This window comes from Agelaius tricolor, unplaced genomic scaffold, assembly GCF_023055355.1.
Source record: "Agelaius tricolor isolate 1412-34295 unplaced genomic scaffold, bAgeTri1.0.p SCAF_10, whole genome shotgun sequence".
Taxonomy (NCBI): Eukaryota; Metazoa; Chordata; class Aves; order Passeriformes; family Icteridae; genus Agelaius; species Agelaius tricolor.
Genome location: NW_027269270.1, coordinates 10,739,323 through 10,759,917, shown reverse-complemented (window position 1 = coordinate 10,759,917; position 20,595 = coordinate 10,739,323). Strand labels below are relative to the sequence as shown.

The 20,595-nt window shown below is 39.1% G+C and overlaps 1 protein-coding gene across 3 annotated transcripts in view; it reads left to right on the top strand.

Annotated features, from left to right (window-relative positions):
- The window catches only part of PARD3B (par-3 family cell polarity regulator beta), a 392,403-nt gene that overhangs the window by 333,926 nt on the left and 37,882 nt on the right, over nucleotides 1–20,595 (top strand). For all 3 annotated transcript variants that reach the window (XM_071434745.1, XM_071434744.1, XM_071434743.1), the window contains one exon: nucleotides 6,890–7,025. In XM_071434745.1, the coding sequence (XP_071290846.1) occupies nucleotides 6,890–7,025 (136 nt within the window). The remainder of the gene's footprint in view (nucleotides 1–6,889; nucleotides 7,026–20,595) is intronic.

The window sequence follows — 20,595 nt, the reverse complement described above, 5'->3', positions numbered from 1 at the left end:
GAAGGCCTTCAATTATGCCTCACACGTGACTTCTGCATGGTGGATAAAAGGCATAATTGATATCATCTTTAGTGAAGAAACCAGAAACTGTTGCATTGTCTAGAGGCTACTGAAAATACCAGGAAAATCTGTTTTTCATTATTTTCATTGTGTGTTGTTTATAGAGAGTTTGGTTGTTGTCAGCAGCCGAGTCCCTAATCTCCCTGCTTTCCTAGCCCTTCAGAGACAAGTGCACATCTCACATCAACAAGACAGCAGTAAACTGGTCCCATGCCAGAAACAGACATTGCCATTAACCAACCCAAACTGGAAAGGCATCTTTTTTTATTATTAGTTAAGATCTGGTGATTGCCTTCTTTGACGAGGCACAATACATTGAGCAGAGAAAAGGAAAAAAATTACCTTTCTCTGAAATAAAGATGACAATCTGGCTACAAACAAGAAAATGTCTGCCTTTTTCTCTTTCCTTTCTACTTGATTGCAAATAAGGTTTCTGTTAGACTAGCATATACCATATCAGCTTACAGTGAAGTTAAACTTCAGTGTGCCAATTTTGTTTCCATAAAACAACAAATTAGGCTATACCTCCCATTATTCCTGTCCAGTTGTAGTCAACTATAAGTTATAAAGGAGAGTAATGGAGATGAGAAGTGGCTGGTTTGAAAAGATGATGCTCATTTGAATATCTAGGCTGTCTGCCATGACAAACAGGAAAAGGTGTTGTATGTCATGCGGAGGAAGGGAAACATAAAAGGTTGCCTTGTGTCAAGCCACTGAGAGATATTTTATAAACAGTTTGGAAAAACTGAAAGTGATACAAATCTGTTGGTCTCAATCTTCAAATGGTTCTTTTGAGGTTTCTGTAAACATATTGTGAGCTATTTGGGGAAAGAAAAGGTTAATGACATTGCTAATTCATATCATGCAAGGTTCTCTTCCCTTCTTTCTTCCTAATGAGTCTGTAGGAACCTGAGAATATCATCTTCTCTCTTTCCACTAAGCTCCTAATGTCAAGAGGTCAGTAGTGATGTTACAGGGTCAATAGGACTCAATTTACCTCCAGACAAATGGTAGTCATGTGCTGCCCTAGGAGGCTTTGACCTTTTGGGCAGAAGTGGTTGTACTGCTTTTATGTTCACCTAAAGAATTGAAAGGTGACAGCATGTGTTTCACTGAAGCACAGTTATGAGTTTTTAAAATATTGTAAAACAGATTAAAATTTGGGGACTTTAATATACAGGTTCAACTAAGTGTAAATGGCTTCTTCAGTGTAATTTGTTTTTCTGCAGTTTGTTTATGATTCTTTATATGTATTTATGTACCTACAGAGAAACACATCCATCTAATGCGTTGTGGAAACCAATGAAGCCATGTGCACAGTTCCAATTCCTAGAAAGGTGTCATTCCTAACTTGGGTCCTCAGTGTGAGGTGTGTGTACCAAAACCCGGGCTGGCTTTGGCTGAATATCACAGGTGGTTCCTGAACCTGCAAGGCAACATCAGGGATGTCAGCAAGGCATTTCTGACACGTCTTTCCTTGCAATACCATTTCCTTACTCAAGTGCATATGAAAAGAGCAAATGTTCATATCTTTCTAAAATCTCTTTCTCTTGGTGGTCACAAAGATGAAAGCTGAATTACAGAAGAATTATGTTCTTACCATTGATTTTCTTTTTAGCACTTTCCACTATTCTTTTTATTCCTTCTTATAATTGAGGTTGCAAAAATATCTTCATACAGGGTAGAAATGCAAGGGCTGGAACTGAAAGAGAAACTTACTCAAATATTTATTTGTTACAACTTCAGAATGGAAGTTTTATCTTCAGTGAAAGATAGATACTCTTACATGCACTGTTGGATGCCCTTATACTGTGTATCTTTGTAGACCACTGTGTTCCTTTTAGTATGTAAAATTAGTTTTGTTTTTTAGCAGATCATGAATGGAAGATTGTCCATTCTCTACAGTCTGTGAATCACATTTTGTCTTGGATTTGTTTTTTAATGGAAAATTCTCTAAAAGAATAATTTTTCTTTTTCTTCTTTTTTGTTTGCTTGTTTTATTTTAACTTGGAAGCACCAGTTGTTTGCTTAGGGGACTGACAGCCAGCTGGGTGAAATCAGTGTTTGAAAGAAGTGGCTGGCAAAAAAGCCCTGTGCAATATTAATGTGTTTAAGAAAACCACTGGAAACAAAATGTTTATTGCCTCTTTAAATGTATGTTTATATATAGCTTTAAGTGGTTCATCTTACTTCATATGTGCAACACTTGTTTTTAATTTGTGTTATCAAGAAAGCTGCAGTAAGAAGTCACTAATTTAAAAAATGGCATTTGAACTTGAATGATGGAAATACAGATTAGCAATTCAGAGGAAGAACACAGAGGATATTTTACTGTCTAAAACCTGAGCCATACATGTTAAATACTGATTATGGTATTCTAATTCTTTGGAAAAAAAACCCTAGTCTGTCATATTGAATATTATTCAATACGTCTGTCATATATAATATTATTGCTATGGTGCTTGTTCATCTCTCTCTTCAGAGGTGATGGGGTGAAATTTCACAGTCATATTTTACATAATGTCAGAGAGCTGGAAGCTCAGTTTCTGCTACGTTATGGTTGCCCTTTTGTCTTGGACTGTCTCTTCCAGCTGTATTGGTTGAGAGGCTGTTTGGAAGCCTGTCCCTTTGCACATGCAGTGGGCAAGGTGGGCTCTGTGTGGTGCTTCCAGCAGGTGCAGGCCCAGGGAGGGAGGGTGAGTTCTGGCCATTGTTTGTGCAGTTGGTGGTACAGCCCCAGCCGCTAGGCTAGAACGATCGTGTTGGTTCAAACGATAGCACAGACTTGGTTTTCTCCTTCTCCCAAGCCAGAAAAAGCCCTTATTCTCCCAATAAGGACTGTGTTTAACAAAACTACAGAATGATTACAGGATGTACTTTTTCCTCTTTTGAATGTTCACATGAGTTTGTTGGGTTTTTTTCTATTACAAAAAAAAACAAAAAAAAACAACCTTGCAGTGTGTGCAGCTTACTGGAAGAACTGTTGAACTTCTCTTAAGTTTGTTTATGGCTTGGGATTTTGGGCATGTTTGTTAGTATTGTTTGAAATCAGCACCTGAGTCTTCACAACTCTTTTTGAAGTTTCTCAGAGATTCATTCCATTCCTACACATAGACATTATTTTAGAACTTCCCAGTGTCAGCTGCTTGTGAATCAGTCTCCTTACATGTAGCACAATTTCAGGAAATTGTTCTGAAAACAACTGGAAAATGCTGAGTGAACAGTTCTCTCAGTCTTGTGACACAGAGAAGTCAGTGATTACATTAAATTTTGGATGCTGGGAACATGTGATGGTGGGGAGAGTGGTAAAAGTGTGGTTGCATGGTTCTCCGAAGAATGTGTAGCGTGGCTCCAGAGCCATGTCAGGGAAGCAAGCGTGCACAAAACTGTACATATGATGAGGACTGTAATATTTATATCTCCTCAAGGAGAGAGTCCTGCATTAAATGTAAAGCTACTGTAAAAGAAAGCTGTCTGCTGTACTTACCAGGCTTGCTGAAAACCTTCAGTAAATGCCCTTAATATACACTGACTTTGATTGGAATATTGTTTCTTTATTTCTTGTGTAAGCTCAGGTTCCTTTACAGTATAAATAGTCATGCATCTGAAGCATTTGAACTGGTATTCATCTGCTGTTTCCCTGTCTGAGAACTGCTATCTGATCAAACCAATATTTTTTAATTATGTATTTATAGGCAGATGGGAGAATAGTTTACAGTCAATGTATGATCTTCTCTGCAAATCTTGGAATATTGTGTTGTTTTTTTTTTTTAATATTGCCTTATCAGTTTCTTTTTTTTATTACTGATGACTTCATTCTGTTTGAATTCAATGCTTCAGTTTCTTTGGGGTAAACTAATAGATTATGTATGCGATATTTGCACAGTGCTGATTGAATTCATCTGGTGAGTTTGAATGTGGTTCATATATTCACATAATTGTCAGGAACCAAGTTGAAATTCAGAGCTGTTTCATGAGCATTGCACAGGGCATCATATTTATCTCACTTTACTCAGGAGTGGGTAAAACTTCCACGGTAAGCTAGAATGCAGCTCTTTCAAAAGCCAATGTCTTTTGCATTTTTGCCTGTAAACGATGGAGAAAAAAAAATTATGGAGCTTTAACTGTATCCTGAAAATATGAAGCGGAGGTACTGACCAACCCTCTGCCTACCTGTTCACTTCACTTTTCTAACAAATTCTGAACCTGCTGGCCCCTTTTGACCAGACTTGACTGGTGACTTGATGTTCAGGAGATACTGGAGCACAAAGTTTCAGTAAGTGCAAATAAGCAGCCTGATAGAGAGGCCTGGATGAATGCTCATGCTGGGGAGAAGCACTGCAGTGTGAACTGTTATCAGACATGAGAGAACCCACAGGAGAAAGGCACAGGAAATCAGACTTCACGGAGCTGCTTGTTTCCACAGAGATTATGCTTGTGTTTTCACACTAATCCAGATGGATAACTTTCCATGTGCTGCTATCTTTCATTTAAATGTTCCTACTCATTCTCATGGCTAGGGTTTGTTGTTTAATACTGCGTGGCAGAGGTTTGCCAAAGCAAAATCTGTCAGGCCCTGTCTTGTAATATATATAATCAGCTTGAACTCTGCAGCACCACTTCCACTTGCTGGCTCAAAGGGTTTGAGCAGAAGGAAGTTCATCTACAGGAGACCAACAGTCAGTGGAGCACAGGCTTCTGATTGTCTTGCAATATATCAGTCTCAGATTTAATTTTAAAAGGTGGGGGGGGGAAAACCCAATGTGTGTGGTATTTTCAGATTGTCTCTTCAGCCAAAGTACCTGGTGGTACAAAGTGGGTTAGACCACTGGTGATGGGTGCTGTACAGTTTGCAGAGAGCTGCAGGAAACCAGATTGCCTGGAATCAAACTAGGCCTATTGCCTGTATTTCAGTGTTTCTCTCTTAAGTAGTGCTGCTTTGGACTATGTTGTTGGCAAAGCAACAGGGACAATACTTTGGGCCTTATCTGTATGTTAGCAGCCCTCATTAAACACTTTATCGTTATTCACAAGTAATGTCAGGGGATTTCACAGGTATTGTAGTGCTCATGAGCTATTGACCAGGCTTCACTGTTCTAAGTGATAGTTTCCATTAGCTAGACCTCAGTTTCAGTGTTTTGCAAACTGGAAATGGTTCTTCACTATTTTACAAGAATTATTGCAAGGAACAGAGGTATTTATCTATGGAAGAAATAAAGGTGAAGAGGGAATATATATTTTTTTCCATCAGTAGTCCACAGAGTTTGTGCAAGCTTTCTGCACTGTCTTGGCAGATCATGAGAAAAATCTCGTGCTCTGGAAGATTTCAGTAAGTCAGCCAGAGAAGCTTGAAACCTCTGGGACTTTATAGAGTGGATGGATAACTTAGGCTTCAGGAAAGGAAGTCCTTTGATTTTTCATGGAAACATACTGATGCTGTAAGTAACCATTTCCAATCCTAACTGCATATTCAGTTGCATTTGCAGCCTACATGGAATTTCTCTAAATTGGTAGTTAATTTCCAAACAGTCTAGATTGCTGATACATACTAGAAACTAAGTATTATTGAACTGATGGGTTAGTGTCCAATATTTTGTGTGTGCTGTTCAAATTCTGTTTGCTATGCAAATCCTACCTATGAAGGCCTTCCCTAGATTCTGGCTTACTCATAGGGGAGTGTGATGTAGCAAGATGCTCCACTGAGTCTGTGCTCATGTGAGCAAATCTCTGTCTCTGTAATCCACTGATGGTGAGGCAGAGTTAAGGTTATAGATTAAGTGAATATACAGTGAAGTGCTGCAAAAACAATGGTTTGAGTTTAGGAGCAGCCAGAAATCAATTGTATAATTAATAATTCCCTGTGAATGCCAGTAAATGCTACTTAACTATACACTCAGTATTCACCCCAGTGCTGACTACAGCAGGGCTGGAAATATCTACAGGAAACTTTTAATTTTTTCATTTTAAATATGAACAACGTTTTTTGAATTCTTAGCCATTTTCAGGATTTTATTTAATAGTTCCTGGTTATAGCTTGAGCTTCTACAGTTGTACAAGCCCAGCTGTAAGGTTTTAGAAGGCTCACTAGGGTCAAAACCCACAGAAAGGCATGTGTTCAACTTGATAAACTAAGCAACTCCACCAGATTTACCAGAGCAGTTTGCAGTGTATGCAGTTCTGCATACAAGTGAGTCTTTGTGGATTACTAAGTGAATTACTGTTTAATTACCACTTTAAAACTGTAGTGTCAAGATTTAATAGTGTGCTTTCCCATCTCTCTTGCCTGCCCTGGATTTTCATGGTTGATGTTTGAGTTCTTTGTATAATTGCAAGGGAGTTTGTGGTTTTTTTATGAGACAAAACTTTTTTGTGCTTCTCTGCGAATAATAGTTTATTCTTTACCTAGAACATACGTAATTTTAGGGAAATTCCACATTTAGCATGGGAGCAAAAGGAAACATTTTTTGTCAACTTATCATCATCATTATTATTAAAATATGATAGTCATTTATAGCTGTTCACAGGAATGTTAAAAGTTTTCTTCTGCTCCCCCATCTGTCTGCATCCATCTGTTGTCTCTTGTCTTGTACTGGAATTGCTAAGTTCTTTGGACAGGGACAGCCTTTTTTAAAAACAGGAATCAAGTTCACAATTAGCAGCTTTGTCAATATAAGAAAGCAAAAATAAGGCTGATAGGGGCCAGTGGGAACTACACAAATCAGGAAAATCAAACACAATCCCTTTGTCTCGGGTCTGGCAATTCTCTGTGTGTACCTGGTGTCAGATATGTGCGTTGTTAGGAGTTTCATTCAGCTGTTTTTCCCCCCAGTGGCTGCACAGGTGGCGGGAACGCTGATCGGATCCAGAGGCTGCGGAAGGAGTACCAGCAGGCCCGGCGGGAGGGCTTGCCCTTCTACGAGGATGACGAGGGAAGGACGCCACTGCCGGACTACGACCAGCGCTGGGTAGGTCCTCAGTGGGATCCTAAGGGCTTTGGCAGCACTCAGAGGTAGCAGAAGGTGCTGGTTTGTTTGTGTTTTCCATAAAGCCTCTATCGGTTTAACGTGAATTTAGGAACTTCATAGAAATGGAGAAATGGAGAAATGCCTAATGCCAGACCACCAAAGAGACAACATGCCAAAGAAATGTCGTCTCTTTGGTTAATAATGAGAACTTGGCTAAAATTAACTCATCCATTCACTGTGTCTGATTTGGGCCCAGGTTTCCTCCATTAAGCCCAAGACAGAGAGTCACTGCCAGACTTTGTCACGTGTGGTAACATCAAGGCTTTTCAGATGAATTTATGGTACTCTGGCTGTTCATACAGTGATTCTCTGGGTTAACAAGAGCATTAGAAGAGCAGCCTCTCACTGTGCTTAGCTGCAAAGTGAGAGGAAGGACATAGAGTCATGTCTGTCCTACCCTTCCTTCTGCATATGGGACAGTAGCAATCTGGCCACATTACAGCCTTTGTAACTTTTCTAAAGTGAAAAATGTAATAATTTTCTCCCCTGCATCAATTTCTTAAAATATATTCTATGAACACTATAGACCTGTATTTGTTCTATACATGTGTATATGGTCTATTCCCTGTTTTACATCTAGGCCTCACACTACACAGAGACATATTATCTACCCCAGTCCTATAGAAAAAACAGAGATTAAATCAACAGTGCCAGATTTTTGAATCTCTTAAATAAATGCAACAGCCATAGTCTATGGGTACTCAAGAGCTCTGCCTGAGGAAGTTTTGAACATGGACATTGTCTCCTTTGAGGTAATTATAATCAACCAGCATTCAAAAATGTAGTTTTGATAAAATGCAATTTATGCTAAATTCAAAATTTTCGTTTAAAAAAAGACAGAATTGTGTGCAAATCTTAAGAATGTATATACTTCTGAAATTTGAACTAACACTGGTTTTAATGTCTCCAAACTATCGGTGTGAATGCTGAAGTGAAATCTGCAATGACTGCTATAGTATAAAAAATCCTATGCAAGAGTAGACTTTATTGAAATCACAGAGAGATGCAGAGTTAAAAGGGGTGTTTTTACATAAATTATCATATATATTTGTTCATTAACTCCAAAACTGTTGTTGTATATATTATTCTTATTCAATTACCAAAAGTGTCATCTTCAGCAAAATAATTCTTTCCTTAAAGCAGCTAACTTTAATCCACTGCCTTAAATTTTGTGACCCAAATTTGTGAGTCAATGTACCTGTCATTCTTCTTCTGAATTGCTTTTGTAAACTAAAATAAGAATATGCATCAAATATGTCTTCCTGTTGAAATTCTGTGTCGTGATATGTGTCCTCACAGGCCTCAGACTGGGTCAGTGCTACTTCTTCAGCAGCCTGAGGATTTCTACCTCTTATCTGAAACTGATTAAACTTTATTAATGCTCAGATGAGGTTGAGATTTGTGATCCAGTGTAGTTTCACAAGATTCACAAAGGTTTCTTCTAGGTAATCCTCTATAAGCCTTTCCTGTTAGGTATAATGCCCAGAGATTACTGATTTCCAAAGCTTTGCTTTTCCCATGAGGCATGTTGTCCTTAATCAAAGCACCTGAAAGGGTGCTTAAAGTACCTTAATCATTAAATTATTCCTAATAGTGGTACCAGGATTGCTGGTTTTTGTCCTTCCAGTGCAGAATATTTGTAAACGGTTTTGTTATGAGGAATGGCAGTCTGCTCAAAAATCAGAGTTTACCTTGAGGGCTTTAGTACTCTGAAGTTTGTTGCTGCAAGAGTTCTTCTTGTGGAAGTAGTTTATAAACTTCAAAGACTTCTGGTCTCTTCATTGCAACAATATCATCCATTGATCCAGCCAGCCGTGCTTTCATAGCCACTGTCTTTTAGTCTGGAAAATACTGCAGCCACAGCTTGCTGTCTTTTGACTCATGGCTGGAAGTTCTGCTCCTGCCTGTAGTTTTACCCCTAAAATACTTAATGTTGCAATCTACAAAGACAGAAAAGAAGGAACAAAAATAGAATCAAAATATTAAAAAGAAAATAAAATCTCTCAAAGCATCTTGCTAGAATGCTAACTCAAGGTAGCTTTTAAGCAATGCCATCATTCCCACCTCAGGCAGCTGACCCTCAGCAGTACTGTGGTAACACGGATTGAACAACAGCTGATTTTTTTGCACCTTTACCTATCAGTTGAAGAGACATGCTGATGACTAATTGCATAATTGCAAATAAATAAAAACTTACTCTAATCTTCAGGATGTCTGTTGTCTTTCTTTAGAGAGACAACAGACAGCTGAGGAGGGGGAAAACCTTCTGGTAGAAGTTTTCTTGCTTCCCACGTGAGGTTATGGCACCAGGGAAGCTGCAGCTGGAAAAGGGATGCCGGATCTCTCTTTTTAAGACTCAATTTGTCCTTTCCTTACTTTTCTCAGTCAACTGTTTTACCTAAGCCAACTTTCCTATAAGATGTCTTTCTAATGTACAGCAGCTGCTGTAATCACTTCCCACCATCTCGTGAAACATACAGATAAGTTGGGAAATGCAGAGGATAATTTGAGAAGACACTATCCCATCGCAAATCAGCAGCCTCAAAAACGGACCCTGGGTCTTGTCCTCCAAAATAGTATTTGAGAACTCATGAAGCAAATTTCTATCTGATAAAGCTGACATTGACAAGTGGCCTTTAGCTGACACTGTAATGGGACAGAATTTCTAATAGAAGGGGTATTTCTAACAATCTACTTTTTTTAAGTGGGATAAATCAAGTTAAAGTGCAGAGCCACTGAAAAGCTAGCATTGTAAGGGAAAATGATCTCATGACAGGCAATTGGGATCCATAAATGTTTTAAAAATAAGGTCAAAAATTCATTTTAAATAGGCCTGCTATTCTCTCATCATCCATTCCTCCCCCCTGCATCCATTTTCCAATTCTCCTCTGTTCTTCTCATCTTTTGCTGGATGAATTTTTTGCTCTCTTGCGCCTTCATTCTGCTTTCTCTTCCCCACAGTCTATTCCTTTTCTTTTTGTAAGAAACTGAATAATTCAGTTTAGTGTGTCTCCATAAACAGACAAAATGTCTCTCTGCTATAGAGCCTGACCCTTTAAAATTCTTTTCCAATTCCATTGTGCTTTGGTTTGTTGTCAAGTTTTTTATCCTTTAGACTTTCTCCATCCCCTCCCCCCCACCCCCCCTGCATCACCCACCCCCTCTTTTCAGGTTTATAACTAGGATAAATGATAAACCAAATTCTGTATGGTGGATCACAAGGCTTAAAGTAAACCTCAGCTAGTTAGCCAAAGGACAGGCTGATAATAAGTATAAATATTGTCTAGGAAAATGAATGCCTTTTGTTGTCAGTGTAAAATGAGATTACCCAAAAATTTTCTGACAGCTAGGGAATATTGGGATGTATCAGCTCTAAGAAGGGTTTAGGCATGTGCATACATGCTTATGTCTTAGTGGGACATCAGATATTCAAAGCACTCATGAAGATACCCAATAAAAACCTAATCTGGGTCTCCCAAATGAGGCAGATGTTTGTGTACTATTATCATAGCTGCAGTATCAGTCAGACTCTGAAAGAACTTTGTAAGAATAAGCTGCAAGAACTTGGTCTCTCTAGGAGCTGGAAGGATTTTCCACAGGCAGTCTTTTTCAGGGCTTTAGAGTCACAGCCTAATAGCAGATCATGAGAAATAGCTAAGGAGCTGTCAAGAGAAAGCCATGCAGTTAGCATCTGCACTTGTATTTAAGGGCATTTAAATAATGAGGAATTAATCATCTATTTGAGGATTTACTTGGATTGTTTTACAGACTTTGTACAAATCCAGTTACTTAAAACATCAATTCTTTCCTCCAGGATGGCAGTAAATCCTTGAAACTTTATCTTTTTAATGTACATTCAAGGACTACATGTAACACCAGCCACATTGCAAATAGTTCTTCACCTGTTAGTGACCACAGCAGCTTCACCATAAAATACCTTGGGTTAACTGTTTCGAAAAGCCATTTACTTATTTGCAGATAGGATTTGCAAGCTTGTAAATAACCTAAAGATACAAGAAAACTGTCTCTGGATCCTGGCTGTGAACATTTCAATTGAAATAAACCTGTAATGTACTGAGTTTTGTCAGTTCCCAGTTGAGAGTAGGAAAAAAGAATCATGCCTGTGTGTGTTAAAGGCCACGTACTTTATTGTGTGCCTGGCAGCATTCCAAGCCTAAAAATCAACGAGAACAAAGAAAGGAGCATTAATAACTGCATTATTTTTCCATAATGTGTCAAAGGGTTCCGCGCTTCCTTCAGGATGAATAAGGAGCTGTTTGTACTTTTCATGATCAATTAATTCCATGTTCAGGATGTTGCATTTCAAATAGGTTAGGTTCCTAAAACACGCAAACGTTTGTGTTGGACTATGGTTAGAAACCAGAATTCCAACTTCTAGAATAGTAACATTCCTGTCTTCTAGCGCAATGGGAGAAGCTGACAATTTTATGTGAAACCATATAGCAGAAACTGATGCAAATTGCAGACTTTCTGAGTCCACAGACTATTAGTAGAAAACATTAAATAAAAAGAAAAGAAGAAAAATAAAATAACTTATTTAAAGTATAGCTGCTTTGAAAAATACAGATCGGAAGTATTTGTTGTTAGAATACTAATTAAGAGAGTACTCAAAACATTTTATTAGAATATATGATTAACTTACTGATCAAGAACTTTTTATGGTTCCAAATTATCTCTGCTTAATGAAGCCTTCAGATTGGGATGTATTACACAGAGCTGTTCTAGCTAAGCAGAGTGATTTTGAAATTTACAGGCCAGCTTTTGGGGGTAGTTTTGGGGGGAAATTATTTGGGAGAAATCCCCGCCAAACCTCATGTGAAAAATAAACTATTCCAAATGGCACATGCAAGGAGAGCCAAATTCAATTCCATTAATACTAGTAATAAAGAGTGACTTCCATAACTTGTTTGGAATCATTCCTACTTATAGAAAGGTTAGATTTGGCACAGATTATCTGAACCAGAGGGGACTCTGAAATGCTCATGTCTTCAGGCATACACTTTCTACATGCTCTCATTTACCAGGGGAAACAGTTCTGGTACCATATGTCATCAAAGCTCATTGGTGCTGTTTATACCCTGTGAATTATGTGAATTCCAGAAATTCATCATGCCATCTATTCCACAAGGTGCTTCTGCATACAGCTGGGTTTTGTTGTTTTTCAGTGCAGGGGGGTGATTCTGAGGAAGAGAAACACCAAGCATTTCTCTTATTTCACACGAGTTGCTGAAAGAAATCAGACAAAAACATGCGGTGCTGCCAGGCTGTGGCTGTCTTTGCAGGCTCACAGTACTGAGAGATTCCAAATGTGCCAGCAATCATGTCCCTTGCAGTTAGGACAGGTTCTTCTGATATTGCCCAAATGGAGCATTAGAGTGGGGCATTGCAGAGATCATGACAGCTGCCACAGATCAACTTGATATGATATGAAGGGCCCTAGAGGTTTTCCATTGTATACATTTTGCCTAATTTGCCAGTATGTTAAGGGAGGCAAGAAACAAATCTCTAACTGATAATTATATTGATGAGAGGAGTCTCTGAGCAGGTAATCCATGCAGTTTAGTATGCTGAACAGTTACTGTGTTTGAGCATATAGCCCACAGCTCTGCAGCTTTTATCTCTTGGCTTTTTTTTTATTTGGGGCAGGAAAAGTAGGCACAAATAGCCTTTTTGGAGCTAGCTGTAATCTGCCTTGACTGCAGTTCTCAGTAGTAGCTGGGTCTCTGCAGTTTGCTTCAGTTTTGGCAAGCTCCTGCCAGTATAGGCTTCAGCAAGTTTCTGTCTCCTTGTTTGTCACTCTGTAGACAGGGGGCTGTGTGGCCACTTTCCCTGAGCATATGTGCACACTCTGCCAAATCTCAGGCCAGCATTACATGGGAAAGCTGCAAGAGGACTGAGATTTTAACACCGACTCTTATCACATGGGGCTGCCAAAGCCAGTACTTTGCACCCTGAGCTTTCCTTCCCTTACTTAGCCTCAGTGATCCTGCTCTGTGACAGCGTGGTCCCAGCCCCCAGCAGCTCAGTGCCCCATACACCAATAGAATCAAATACAGCTGCTCCTGGGTCGGGCTGCAGGGGAGGGGGGAAAGTTGGCTTCCTTTTAAACTGACCTCCTCTTCCTCAGGCCATAAGTAAGAGGCCTGCTTCAACTTCTGGAAGGGGGCCCCAGTTACAACACTCATTTTTTAATCACAAGACAAATCTGTTATGCCACTGAAATTCATGTCTGATGCTAAGCATGCACTTAGCTCACTTAGCTATTTATTGGATCAGGCCTGAAATCAGGCCTCAAACCCGATCCCCTTCAGGCACAAGCTTTGGCCTTTACTACCAGGTATCCGGTGCATTTGTCAAATAGATGCTGTCATGGTTGACTTCTTTTTCAATTCTTACTACTTAATTTCCCTGGGTCATGTTCATGTTCAGTGTTGCAGATTAAAAAGAAATCTCCTCCCTAAAACATACCTATGATCCATAGAGTTGTCTGGCTACTGTTGTCCCAGAGAGCACCCCCTTTTGTGAAGATGCCAGTCACTGTCCAGCTCTGCCTGCTAGGGATAATATCCCACTAAACCAGAGAGTGGTTTGGAGAAAGGACTGCAAAATTTGTTCATTTAACATCAGGGAAAGCAGAATGACCTCAGTGAGGCAAACAGCAATGATTGCCCAGTGTGTGCAGAACTTGGGGGTCAAGGGTTGATCTTGAAAGAAGCTGGGTCAAGTAATACAACTATGTCATTGAGGCTGTTAGAGAGCCCAGATCTTGTATTTGTTATATTTATGTGACAGAAGCCAACTGAAATAATGGACTTTTCATTACTTTTGATTTCTGGATTGAGTTCCTCTGTTGTATTACTGTGCAGCACTTCTCATTCCTGCAGTGCAAGATCTGAGCTGGAGGCCTTTGGTCTTCTTGAGTTTTGTTGAACTTCCTCACTGCCAAATGCATTAGCAGAACTGCTAGGTGCAGCTTCAGCAGTCAGGGTGTCAGTGCTCTGGCTACATTGTTGTCTTGCAGTTAGAAAAACACTAAAAAGTTCAGGAGTTTTTCACAGCCAAGGTGTGAAAAGTAATTAGAATGTATCACTGGTGTTGGGTATTGCAATTATCTGTGAATATATAAAGGCCCTGTTTTTCTCAACAGGCGACATTGCTATAATTATTTAAAATGAAAAAGAAAGTCAGTGACTCAGACATAGAGAGATTGGGTGGATAACTTTATTAGTTCCCAGTCTAAGATCTGTAGTGCAGATGCTAATCTAATATCAAGACTGCATTAAAATAAAGTATAAAATATGGAAAAAAAGAAACTGCATTTACCCCGTAAGGCTGGTGCTGAACATAACTTTGACTGTTCTGCTCATGGCCAGCTCTCTTCAATGTTCAGCCCTAAGTCTGGCTCTTAAAAAACACTATAAAAGGGAGCACTAGAATCTTCTTTCTTGCTTCGTACAGAATCTGACTGGAACATATTCCTCCTATGAGATGTGCTGAGTTTGAGAATTTCTGCAAAAGTAGTAATCAATTTAATCTTTGTTTGCATTTGGTTTTTTAAAACTTCTTTTTTAAAACTTCTTTAGTGTTTTTGCTTGGTTTTTTAAAACTTCTTTAATGTTCTTGTATGGTTCAGTAAATTGAATTTGCAAGCAGAAATTTCCCAATGCAGAATGGCACCATGCAGCCTAATCTGAAGGGCTGATTTTGATTTGATTTTCTTGGTGTGTTTTTGAGACACTAACCAAGGAGTTTTTTATGTTAAACATGTGTTTTTGATGCTAAACACTAAGAAAGCAAGCATAGCACATACTCCTGCATGTGTTTTTGCTGCTTTTTCCTCATCAGATGGCCTGACTGTTGTGTTAAATGTCATGTTGCCCAATATTAAGTAGCGTCATTCCAGCTGAACATGTGTCATAATCCTGTATGATAGGAGTTATTGAGTCTGCTGTAATCCAGGTGATAGTGGAATGTCTGCCTTGCAAGTAGAAATAAGAGTTCTGACCCTGCTGCCTCCAAGGGTGTCCTGCTGCTCAGGACAGATCATATGTGAATAACCCAGAGTAGCATAGATTTCATAAAGAAAGGTGTGCCAGTGCTCTGGCTACATTGTTGTCTTGCTATATCAAATTTAGCATGTAAATTGTGAATGCATACAACTGAGCAGCAGGTATCTCCTCTACAATGCAGTCTGGTCACCAGTTATAAGATCTTTCTAGATTAGTCTATTCATCCATTCTCTTGCTAGGCTGGAATAATGATTGTCAACATTATGATTGCAAATTATGCCCTTCTGTGTTAGGAATGCCAGTGCTGCATGTGACAACAAACAATGTCAGGATCTCTTAAGGAGCCTGGATCCTAGGGAAGCCTGGATCAGGTTATGCTTTCCACCATCAGCTCTTCCAAGAAAAGTCAGAGTATCAGATACCTAGAGTGAAAGTTTGAAGTTACTGTGTGACTCAAAAGGAAGGAAGTCACTTGGATTCAAGAGTTGCTGATAATGCAGTAAGCATGGTTATATTAAATTATATTCTATAAGTCATAGTTTGATGATAACTTCTTCAAGATAAGATAAAAATTTATAATTTGAAGTAATTGCCTGTGCCTTCCATCTCTGGTCTGCCATCATCAAAGTTATTCTGACAATCTAAATTCACTCTTTCCTGTGCAGTGATTATAGCGGAATTTAGCAAAATGCTATCTAGTGATACCCACCAGTGGATCAGTATGAACATTTACATTTGTGTTTGAAGCTAATTTTTAATGTATTTCTCTTAATTTGCTAGGAAGATATTTGTCAAGTTAGCAATTAAACTGTAATTTGGTCACTGAGGTGTTTACACGGATTAATAGATCTCTCTCTTAAGCGTATGCTCCTGGGTTTGAAATAACAGCTATACTGTGTGGTAGCATGACCCCACTTGAGTTTCACACACACATGCACAAAATCAAATTCCATCACATTTTAATGCAAATTTTACCTTTGCAAATGATGGCCTGAAAAGAATGAGTTTCCATGGTAACCTTAGGGAACACATAACCTGTTTATCATAACTTCTCCATGAAGCAAGACAGGGGGTGGGGAACATGCTTTGATGTCAGCTATATTTTTCTGCAGACAGCATTCTGCTCTAGCACATGTAGAGAATTTACCAAAATACTTGCGTACTGTCCTAAATGAACTTTTTTCTGTTCTTAGAAACAAAAGCAGTTGTATGGAATAACACAGGAGGTAACTGCAATTGGCAATATTCAACACCATTAACTGACCTTTCAGCTCCTGTCTATTGTTTGACAACTAGGTCAACGTTTTGAAAGACCAATCAGAAATTAATAGTTAACAGATCTCTTCCATCACTTTATCTTTTCTTGCTTTCCCTCCATGCTTTAAACTTAGCCCTCAGGTATCCCTGCTGCCTTTCAAAGCCACTTTTTTTATTTTTTCTTATTCTTTCACTTCACTGCTGAAAGTACATTCTGGAAAATGCCTTGAAATATTTCTGAACTCCTACATTTTGGAGCTACCATGGAAAAAAAATATATTGACTATACTTCACATTCGGTGCTGACTTTCAGAGTTGAGGTGGAGGCTCCTGGAGCTGCCATTAGCGAGAGTGAGTTTGATGGCTCTGAGCATCTGTAAGGTTGTATTTTTCCTGCAGATGCACAGTAACTCCTGGCTAAAGGAAAGTATGTCTGCAACATTTTTTTAAGGTCATTAGGAGTAAGGAACAGATGTTGAGGTTTTTCAGAATGCTGCTTTGAAGTGCCACTTTGGAGGCAACTGACAAGACTGACCCTATAGGCAGTGATTTTTGGGATTGGAACACAGAGGAACCATTGCCCACAGTTACCCATCTGGTATCCATCTGGTACCAGCAAACAACAGACAGTACCAAATCACAGAAAAACTGTACCAACTGCTAAATTGGTATCAGCAAGCAAAGAAGGTCACCACCTAACAGCAGTTGCAAGCAGGAGAAACAATGTCTGTAACATTTACAGACTGGTATCTGAAGATCCGGAGGAACCTGATGCCATAGCATATGGAAAGCAATTCCTGTCTCTAAGCCTGCTTATGCTGATGTTGTTTGCTCAGTATTAATCCAGGTTTGGGGAGGGGTTTTGGGTTTGTTGGTTTTTGGTTGTTGTTTTTGGGGCGTTTCTTTGTGGGTTTTTGTGTGGTTTTTTTGGTTTGGTTTTTTTTGTTTTTGGTTTTTTTTTTTTTTTTTTTTTTGGTTGTTTTTGGTTGGTTGTTTTTTTTTTTTTTTGTTAACCATATTGAATTTGCCGTGTGGAGAGCTTTTGTCATGATGCCATTGAGAGAGTGCCTCTCTTTATTGGCATCTGTGTTTAACAGGATTAAGGTGGATTTAATACCCTGTGCTACAGACTAACCATTCAAATTCTAGGAGTACTGTTCCATAGTGGTGTCAAATCACAATGGAAGGAGTTGAAGTTAACTTTTAACTCCGTGAGGATTTACTCTGCAGCTTTTCTTTGATGTGAAGTATTCTTGGGGAGAGCTGAGGCAGGGGGTTGTTTTCCAATTTTACTGCCGTCTTCCTCTTCTTCCCTCTGGTCATTTTCCCCCTTCTTCCTCCTTTTTTTTTTCTTGAAGCAGTGTGCTGGTTTGTACAGTAGCTAAGTGCATAGAATGCAATAATACAACAGTGAGAGATTTAGTGCCTCTAGGTGCTACCCCTTCTACTCTTGAGGACCCTCCAGCAAGGCATGATTTTATAGACAATGAAAGGCTTGCTCTCCCCTGTGAAGCCGCCTGCCTGCAGGAAGCTTTTCACTGTCTATTTCCACTACTTGCTCTGCAATTTAGTTCCATGCCCTGCTATTTCCCCCTCCCCTCCCTCTTTTCTTCTCTGACATACACATGCATATACCCCCTGCGTACACATTCAGCACCAACACCAGATGTAGGTAGACACAGCAAAATGGTGTTATCTCAATGTGTGTGTTAAAACACTCAAAAATACACCAAACATTTTCATTTTGCCATCCTCATCTTAAATGGAAATATTGATCTGTCCTCTGTTTGCTTTCCAGGTACTGACACTGTCATTTCATTTTCCCTAAAAAGAGCACAAGCTCATAGCTGAGCTGCAAAGCATGGCCATTACACCCTGGCATTGGTGCCAAGAACTCTGCTGACTTAGCTAGAGAAAGATGCTGAAAGCCTGACTTTGAGAGAAAATTCAATTCAATTCACTTCATACAATGTCCCTCATGAAGTATTTCAAAATGCCTTATATCAGGAGATAACATAATGAGAAAATGCTTTAGAGAACTGGATATTCAGATAGCAAGACAAAATGATACACCACAATGAACTGGAGTAAAAGAAAAGACGACTGTCATTTAAAAACAGTAATCATCTGGATAAGTAGTCTTGTAAACTAATTACAGTGAGAAGAGAAGCAAAGAATTCAAGACTGGGAGGAACAAGAAGCAGCTTAGTTTCAAACAGGGTAAAGCAGAGGACTGGTTTCATGGAGGGAGAGGAATTACACACAGTATTGTAGAACAACTAAAGGAGATCTGCTTTAGAAATGTATCCACACATATGGATTAGTACGCTGTATATTGCATCACAAGTGTATCTCCGTGACAGGTTAAGTTACTCTCTTTAGTGGCTGGGAAGAGATTAATTACTTTGGCCTGGTTCAGGGTAAGAGCAATTGAAATGCCTCCTTCTAGTAGGAAAGAATCAATGCTGATGGGTGCTGTGGGTTTTTTGGAGTTTTGTTTTGCTGCTTTTAAGTTTCTCTCTCAACTCAAGGGAAACTTCTGTTTGTCTCTAATTTGAGAATAGGTTTGCAAGTGAGGGTGTCACAAATCTGGTGCTCATTAAAGACAATTAAGAGATAGAATTAACCATAACATATTATACAACTAATGGAAAAGGAAGCCACCCACAGAGACGGACACAGGCCAGGAAATTATCTCATTTTGCTTGGTCAAAGGAAACCGTAGTTCTCCAGCACCAGGAACTGGGGGATCGTGGAGTGAGGGTTCAGAAAGCAGAGTATTTTCTTTGTGGGACTGTGTAAAAACACTTTGCAGTTCTGGCTTCACCTCCATCTTTGCTGTTTTCTCTCTCTTTAGTGTTGCAAGATACAGCAAATGCTGAGAGCTTGTTTTCTACAAAACTAAGGCAATTGCCATGTTTTTAAACTGTTATGGGAACAGCCTGTTTCCCTTTTAAAGTTCCCATCTGTGTTTGTATTTCCCTCAGTCTATTGCCTTTATAGAGAATTTTCTGCTCCCTCTAAATCTAAACCATTAGTTTCACCTCCTTGAACAAGAGGTAGGGCATTACTGAGGAGGAAAAGTAAATCCTGAGATAATCAGCCCTGCTTAATTTCATCATGGAACACTGCTGTTTTCAGTGTTCCTGGTGTTCATTGCATAGGGAGAAGGGACAAGTGACTCTAAGTATGTACATTTGTGTGTGAGCATGTGTATGTATATGTATGTATCTGTAGAGAGAGAGAGGCAGAAGGGGAGCATTTAATTGCCTTGCAATCGGACCAACCAAGTAGTGTTCTGATTGCATACAGCTGATTTTCTAAGTGAAAATCTTCAAACCTATTCAACAGCAAAACCAAGATCATCAGTGACTCTGGAGTGTGTGTCTGTGTTTCTTATAGGGAAGAGGAAGGTTGGTTTGATTACTATCTCTTTTTTCCTTTGGACAAGGGTGTTTTTCTCATCCAAGGGAAATGCATTCTAGCAGCATGAACATAACTATTAATCAACACTTAAGCGATAATCAGTGAATGAAAAATGATGACCAGAAACTGAAAATGTCCTTGCATAGCTACTTCGGTGCTTTTTCTTTGAGATCATGCCCTCGCATTTTAACATGAACAATTCTTATAAAATTAGTGCTGATAGATTCCAAAAGGCAGTGATTTAAAAAGCCAACACTTACTTTTCATTTGAAAAAAAAATACTAACAGGGAATGATATATTAAGATCTGCATAAGTAATGTTATAAAGCTCCCTTGCAAGTCTCTGACATAGAGTCTCAGTTGATATGAACCAGTAATATCTTACAGATTTACTTAAGAGATGAAGATGCAAAAATCATCACTGGACTGCTGTATTCAAATGTGTGAAGACATGTTCAGGATACAGAGAGATAAATGTTTTACCTGTGTATTTTTGCTCATAAAGGAGATGGAGGCACTGAGAGATGCAGGTATATGTTAGCTTTAGGAATGCCTCCAAGAGGAATCAGATGCTGTTGAAGTTAAAACAAAACCCCCCTCAGTATTAAGCATGCTTTTCTGAATCATGGCCAGGGTATGTGGTGGCACCCAGCAAAAACCAAGGCTGTGTGACTCTCCTAGTGAGCAACAACTTGCTTTTAGTCTTCAAGGTGTTTTTTGACCAACTTCGTCATGGTTCTAATACTATCAAGTGTTCTTTGGAATAATCTCAAAACCAGATTAGTGTAAAATGCTTA